Source organism: Rhopilema esculentum, chromosome 20 (genome assembly GCF_057945365.1).
Source record: "Rhopilema esculentum isolate cy_ngs chromosome 20, ASM5794536v1, whole genome shotgun sequence".
In the NCBI taxonomy this organism is placed as follows: domain Eukaryota; kingdom Metazoa; phylum Cnidaria; class Scyphozoa; order Rhizostomeae; family Rhizostomatidae; genus Rhopilema; species Rhopilema esculentum.
In genome coordinates this window covers 12,868,598-12,876,668 of record NC_142834.1, presented here as the reverse complement: position 1 = coordinate 12,876,668, position 8,071 = coordinate 12,868,598, and the positions used below count along the sequence as shown (strand labels likewise).

At 36.2% G+C, this 8,071-nt stretch overlaps 1 protein-coding gene across 1 annotated transcript in view; it reads left to right on the top strand.

The window, feature by feature from the left end:
* The first annotated feature begins 2,924 nt into the window (after positions 1-2,924).
* Positions 2,925-8,071, top strand: part of LOC135687247 (putative insulin-like peptide receptor) — a 23,238-nt gene continuing 18,091 nt past the window's right edge. The window contains exons 1-2 of the mRNA XM_065203764.2: positions 2,925-3,295; positions 5,774-6,364. Of these exons, the coding sequence (XP_065059836.2) occupies positions 3,196-3,295; positions 5,774-6,364 (691 nt within the window). The 5' untranslated portion in view covers positions 2,925-3,195. The remainder of the gene's footprint in view (positions 3,296-5,773; positions 6,365-8,071) is intronic.

Genomic DNA, 8,071 nt, shown 5'->3' with positions numbered 1-8,071 from the left:
CTTTTATGATGGATAGCCTTGTTTTATAGGTCCACCCCCTTACTTTTTTCTCAGAATTTTGAAGGCCAGTTTACGATGGCAGTTTCAAAACTATAGCAAACTAAATGGTTGAGATAAAGGGATGTTAATCGGGAACCTCAGAAATGGGAAGGGGGTACCTTGGTGAAGAAAAAAGGCTGTTTTTCTTGATACGTACCCCATCTTTTCAAGGCTGTTTCTCATATTGTATGGTATAAGGGGCGTAGTCTGACTATTTGTCAGCCTTAAAGAGTTGAATGAATTGTTAAAGTTAATAGAAAATCAGTTTACAAAACCCTCTACTCCTGTAGGGGCTTTAAAAGCAAGCTCTCCATTTCGTTACTCATTCCAGTCCGTGTCTCTCTAACAGTTTATGTTCCTTTTTATAGATCAGGTTCTGTGATAAACATTCGAATACCTACGGTTGGCATTTGCCCATCATCTCTTCACATCATCCATTCCTTCGAGAAAGTTCACTGAATCTCATTTAGTCCTATCTTTTCTGTCATCCAGTGTTTTCAAGTTAATTGGTAGCTCATTTATTGTCTTCCTGATTCGCGTTAGGGCGACTTTTCCACCGCCTTTAATACACTTTTAAGTTCAATTAACTTCGTTTATTTGCTTCTATTTAAAGCTTCCTCATTTCCTATTTATGCCATTACTGAATTGTCACATTGCCAGTGGCCAAAGCTATGGCCTATAGAAGAGGTCTTGTCATAGAGATAGGATAATATTATCCTATCTCTATGGGTCTTGTAAACAAGATTTGAAGCAATTTCGCCCCTTGTTGGTCCCGCCGGTGAATAATACAGCGAAGTGATGTTATTTTCAAGATGAGTCATCAGCCTCGTTGTATAATTTCTTCATTTTTGTAGAAGAAAAGCATTGTTGCATGGCTCTACACTTTAAAGCAAGACCCTGACTTCGCTTATCTGTCTAATCACACTGTCCATATTTTTAGACCGCCACGCCCCCAAAAACTTTCTGGCAAAGCTGTCGCTACGGTGGGGCATAGGAGATGTGACATTCCCCCTTTGAAACATTTTGATGGTGAAAATGAGGAGGTTCTTGCCATGTAAGGGTGCTTTGTCGGCAAATAAAGGGTTACTCACCCACTCTGTCGGCAAATGGGATCTGAGCAGCTCCTCCTCAACCTCCTTAAGCACAATAGGCAATGACGGCCCTATTTTTTGGATAGAAATACTTGCTGCACAAAATTTGTTTCCTTTCTACAAAAGTGAATCCTCAGATTTGTGGATTGTCCTTTCCTCAAGACCCAAGCTGATTTACCCGATCTCTTTGCATTCACACAATTTTCGTACCTGATAAAAAGTTGTAAGCCTACCCCGAGATGCATGTATCTATACAATTTGGAGATGATCGAGATGACAAACAGACGAGCAGCAATACAATGTCATTCCTTGTTTATCACCTTAACAACAATCACATGAAAGAGCTTTCTTTGTCTGTTATCTCTGAATGATGTTGCTGTACACACTTTTTTATAAAAATGCCCAATTTTTTGCAGAGCTTTAATATTCTCAAATTCTTTTCATTTTAAGTCTAAGATTATTATTAAATTATTCTTAGGCTACACAGGGTGTAACTGGGTTACATTATAGTGTTAATGACTGCAAGGCTGGATACGTCTATCTCAAGGCATAGCAAGCAACACGCATTTGTTTTGTTTCCAAGGAATAAAGATAAACAAAATTTAATTCTTGATGAACCTTGAGGCATGGATTATTCTCAAATTATTCCTAAATTTCGGCGATTTTGAGCCTTAATATAATAGTTTTATAGACTTTATTCCTATAAAAAGTTTTGTAAATCGCAAAATGTGCAGCAGGCCATAGATCATCAATTGATGCATTTTAATTCGATATAAAATGTTCAAGATAACACCACCAACGTTTCATAGAGAAATACTCTGAAGGTGGATGTTTAAATATCCAGTTCTTTACTGCGAGTGTAGAGCTTCTGTATAAATACAGTTAAGGATGCTGCACAATATATAACGTCCATAACTTAACGTATACTTTCCTTCTCTCTTTGTCTTTATAAAATGGTTATATATTTAATGTAAAGACAATATCTTTGGCTCCTATGAACCATCAGATATGCTATTTAACAACAACAACACACGTGAAGTTCCAAGATTTATCTTTAAACAACTAGAAAAACTATAAAAGCTTTAAAGTTAAAAAGCTTTTTGATTTTTTTCTCAATTCTACAGCATTTAAAGCCACAAACCTTTGGATTTGACTTTTGCAATGTTTCCTTAAATGTGAAAATTTCTTGAAACTAAATTCTGAGATGCTTCAATGTAACTAAATCTGAGAAATCAAAAGAGTCTGATAGGAAAAAAGGACATGGGCTATGCTTGGACCAAATTTCATAGGAAAAAAGTTTCTTATTCACTCAAGCTTAGATGCTAGAAAGGAAAAATTACAGGAATAACGTTCTTCTTTGATTTGAAGTTGGCATTCTGAAGCTTTGTTGACTAAATGCGTGACTTTTATAGGAATTTTTTGTTGTCTAAAGATGAACTTAAATCGAGAGCTTAACTGCCAATGCAACTTAATCCTAAAGTGATTTGGGTTATTGTAGCATGAGAATTCCACTGAAATCCTTTGCGAAAATTCACATGCGGCAGTCAAATATGTTCGAGCTAAACTTTGCAGCTAAAACACAAAATTTAATGCTCAAGGCAGATTCCAATACACTTGAGATAGGTCACCCTGTTTACAACTATGTTGTTGTTTCGTAAATTCTAATTTCTTGGCGAACAGCTTAGCACAGCACATGACTTGATGATATATCGCCAATTTCAGAAATGAAAACATTTGTTAGAAACCATTGTATCACGTGACAATGTTATGCAAAGAATGGATTGTCTGTGTGCAGAAACCACTGCAATGCAGCAACAAAGGCCGAAAGAAAAGAAAATCGTATCTTCGTAATATCCGACGACTTTGAGGTGATCGGATGTGGCTTGTCCTCCAGTAGATGGTTTGTGCCATGTAATTGAAGCCTTAGTGATTAATTCGTCGGTGAAACCGCATTTGAGCGATGTTTTCGTGTGCTTTAGTCAAACGTAATCAAGGGTGTCTTACCAAATGCTGCCAGATTGAAGTTTAAAAAGAGTGGCTTAGTTCTCTGACATTCCGACGCAGAATGGTCGCGGCCAAAGTTGACGTTTTAGTTTCTTGGCTCTTCGCCCTTTCATCAATGGCTCTGGTTACTTCAACTTATGGCAAATATTACCCCTACAAAAGTGAGTAAAAGTTTATATTGTTTTGCTTGTCGGCCTACCTACGGCAGCCATCCGAATCGGATAAGTATGTATTCGTCAATTTGTCATGTTTGCCAGTGTTTGTTTATGTCAAGTGTTTGTTAGACGATAGCCTATCGTGCTGAGATGTTTGTTTGTCCCCTCGGATTTTGAACATTATTGCAGCCGTGAGTTTTGTTAACTTAGTCTGGTGCTGATGATCGTATTAAATAGATACAAATCTTTTAACTGACTGTTTATTGCGTGTTTAAATGACCAGTGGCAGTGAAAGGAACAAGCAAATGAACAACCGGATTTGGGTGTAGCTGCCTTGTATAGGGTTGTATAGGGTTGCACCAAGCTGTAGTATAAATGTTTCTTAAATTACAGAGTATTTTGTCAACGTCAGGAAGAGATTGTGGGGAAGAAAATGTTTTGGTAACTGTTTTTAGGTTTAATCGATCACAATGAAGGAAAATTTAATCAAATGCGTGCGTCTTGGAAATTTTACACAAAAATACTCAGCTATTTCATGTTCATTTTTGGGTATATCAAAATTCATATAAACATTTATATTAGTTGGTTTCAATCTACTGGTATTTTTTTTATAAAACTGAGTCTTTAATCAGGAAGTGGTTTTCAAGTCAGCAGCACTATCATTAAGCCAAGAAATAAGGGGAACAGAGTCAGAGCGCCAAGAAATAAGGGGAAAACAATAGTAAAACGAAGAAAATTGCTCAGTTTTGCAAGGGTAGGGGGGGGGGGGCCTTGATTTGAGACCTGCCTCAAATGTTGTCTTCAAAGTCTTCAAAAGCTTTTTTGACCAGGTAAGGCTAAGTCTGGCCAAGTCTGGTTGCACTAACTTCATTCATAATGCATGGGTTTGTTTCTAAATACTGCTCTTCGTATAGTCTTATTTGTATCATGATATATTTCCACAAATTCAATGTATGAGCAGATTTTCTTTTTTTCAAACCTTGGACATATTACATTTTATATATATATTGAAAAAAGATGAAGTTTTGTATTTCCACCTGCTTATTACAAATTTAATGTTGAAAGTTTGTACAAGTTCAAAATGTAATGAACAAACATCACCAATTTCTGAACTTTATTTCTCAGAAAATATATGGCCTTAATTAAGTAGTTCTTTACAGTTGAAAATAAATCAAAAATTTTGGTCAACAGACAAAAAAACCTGAATTTTGTCACAGCTCAAGTGGTACCATGCTCCTTAATGATGCACATTATGTGAATTTCACTGGTTTTTCTTTGCTAATATCTACCATCTTAGTCAATCATATTCTTTTTACTATACCAACAGTTATAATCAATTCTTAAATAGGATTTTAATTATTTTTTCTGAAATTGAAAGACATAAGAACCAAGTTTGGTTTAGTAGAGCAAGGGATACTACCCACCCAGTGCCAAATTATTGGGCGCTTCCCATATCCTAAATCTTTGTATCTTAAATGGCAGCAATCTGGCTTTTAGTGGCTGACTTGACATTTGTTAAAGGTAATCTTCCACTGAAGAGAGAAAAAGCCTGGATAATTTTGATTCTTTTATTGTACAAAATTATATCCTATTTGCATTTAAAGATAAGATGGAGTTGATCTTCAAAACTGAAGAGATTGATTACCTTTTTCTATACGTCAAAAAATTTGGTTCCAATTCATAGTAATAAATAACATATTAATAGATTTTTACTACAGGGGTGCTCTCTCCTTGAATAGTCTATCTATATTGAGAGAGCTCATCCTTTAAGAATTTCCTGCATGCAAATTTCCTTGGTTTTTGTAAAATTATCTATATTTTCTGTTCTTTATTTTTCTTATTTTTTGGTACATCTTTTATAACCTGATGCTGTATTCTAAAAGATATGGATTTTTAAAAGTGGAATGAACAGAACTGATAGTCTAATAATGTGCACCCAATGTTTCCCGTTAACATAGTAGATGCTAAATGTAAAGGGGGGCTTAGTATGGGTATTGGCCCAATATGATTGCTTCACAAAGATAGTACAGCTGGTATTGAGCATGAAATGAAATGAATTTTGCCTGATTAGCAGGGGGCCTCCTAACCCATGTGTCACATAGCCTATAATATTTCCCATGCCATGATGCTGCCTATCCCAGCCAGGCCTTGTGAGGAGCAAAAAGCAGGCGCTTGACAAACTGAGCACCTTCCACTTTCTAGGTGCTCGATTGAGTATTCAAATATAATCAACAACAAAATTTGATTTTTCGCATTTAGTTTTTAGACATCATAAACATGCTAGATGCTCATTCGATCAAGCTCCTAGTACTTTCTAGGCACATGTGGAGGCACTTAATCAAGCTTGACCACGTCTCCTTGCAAGGCCTGATCCCAGCCCTTCTTCCCCCAGGTGTCGCTAGACGCATTTTCTCATGTCTATGTACTCTCTTTATTTGTGAGCATGGCCTCAGAAGTTTAATATTTATTTCTCTTTTTTCACAGAATGTGTCCCAAAGCTTCATCAGCATCATTTATGGCTTTTGAAAGACAAATGTGCGCAGAACAGTAACTGTGAACATCTTGAGAGATGTACAACATTTCATGGTAGTATTGTAGTTCGGTCCTTATTTGGTGAAACTCGTAAAGTGCTCTACGATGCCTCTTTCCCCGCTCTTAGGGAGATAACTGGATATTTGATTGTCATTTATCTTAAAGATCTCCCTAGTCTTAGTAATCTGTTTCCAAACTTAGCAGTTATCAGAGGCCAGGAGCAAATTGTTCATTATTCTCTGGTAATTTACAATACTTTGCTAGAAAGAGTCATTTTGCCATCATTAACAGTCATCAAATCTGGAGGTGTTAGAATTGATCACAATGACAGAATGTGTTACATCAAGACCATTAATTGGAGGTCAATAGTTCTAGACAAAGCACACACAGAGGAAAATTTTGGGATTTCATTTTATAAAAACAATGAAAATTGCTATAACAAATGCCTTGTTGGACAATGCTATGCTCCATCTGGCCATGATAGTCCAAGACAACAGCATTGCTTTGGACCAGGAAGTAGAAGTAACCCAGAATGCCAAAAATGTAAGTGCCTTTATTTCATTCTGATTAATCCATAATCCTAAAATCCATAAAAGCTTAATATATACATTAATCTCCTGAAATTTTGTCCTCTAGCTTAGAAACAATTAAAAAATCTAGTCATAATTTTTTGTAAAAAATGCTCTCCTCGAATTGTCTATTTTAACTTAAAAGTACTGTTATTACTTTCAGTTGTGACTGTTCTCATCTTAAATCTGATATTGGTTTTTCTGTGTAAATCCGCCGATAAACTCTCAAATGTGAAGATAAACTCTCAAATAGTGAAACAGTTTTACAACTCAGTTTAACATCCAAGAGACGAAACTATCCTTTCTTCCAAGTATACGCTTAAGAATTTTGTATTCTTGGGACACAGAGCTTAACAAAGAACAATCCGTTTGTTGTCTGAAGAATTGCCTCTTGACTGCTTGACACTGTTCACTAATTACAACTTCTTACTAGGGAAATGAATATAATTTTTCTCAAAGTACATTGGCTTTGTACGGCCGCGCACTGAGGTTTTCAAACGACAATAGAACAAAAACGCAAATTCAAAGATGAAGAGACGAATATATTTTCATATATTTCCCTCAATCGCCGAAAGAATGGTAATAAGGGTTTGGTAGATGACGGAATTAATTGACAAGCTTGCGAACAATGCAGTAGGATATGTTTTGAGGGAACGAGTAACTGCCATAGCGAAGCGAAAAGCCCAAAGAACAGACCAGGCATTTTACTTCTCTGTGTTCATTGTTTCATAGTCTGTGTATGTTTTTTGTAAAAAGGGGATTGGGATTATAAGTCTGGCGCCTTGTAATATTACATCGTAGTTTTGCTAGTGAGTTACTCGGCTGTCGTTTGCTGCAGCTACTGCCAAAGTCTTATAATAAGACCACATAAAGCTGTGTTAGAACATCAGTTTGAAACTCTCCTCATCTCGCTATTTTAGATAGTTTTGGCTAAGTGCAAAATACTCGCCAATGTTATTAAGTTTTCTTGAGACGTGTATGATTTCTACCTGAAGAGTAAGCATCGTTTTTAGGGGGCTGGAGGGGGGTTTAGGTGGGGTGGGGGGTTGGATAGAGAGCGAATAAAATGAGACACGGTGGGTGAATGTAACAAGAGATTGTTCATGGTCTTTGGAGCTCGCAAGCAGATTAAAGCGGGAGTTTTCTCTGACAATAGAATATATTTTTTTGATATTTTGATATGCCTGTTTACGTTTTCTGATTTGCCTGCCACCCGCGCATTACCAGCCTATCCAGTCTCGCATATACTTCATTTTGAATCTTTATGGTAGCGCACTTTCTTGGTATAGTTTTGGGATGCGCGCCATCTTAAACGAAGTAGATACTTTGAAAAATGAAGAATAAAGGTCCTTTACTTTGGGAGCATATGAGGATCATTTTGAAATTATGATTTCCGAACTTATGTCACGCTTTTGAAGAGCTGGTAACGATAGTAAGCGTTATACTTTTCTAACTTACTAAAGTAACAATTTCTTACGACGTTTCTTTTTGTCTAATCTCTATTATTGGACATTAACACGAGAGCATGGAAAATCAAGAAAAACTGATTCATAAAGAATGTCCTAAAATCTGAAAGGAAAAAATACTGAAATAAACTTGAATAATTTAAAACCTTACTTTCGTTACCTAGAATCTTTAAGCTTTTCACATGTCCTACAGCTTTCATTTTTCATGTTTACTG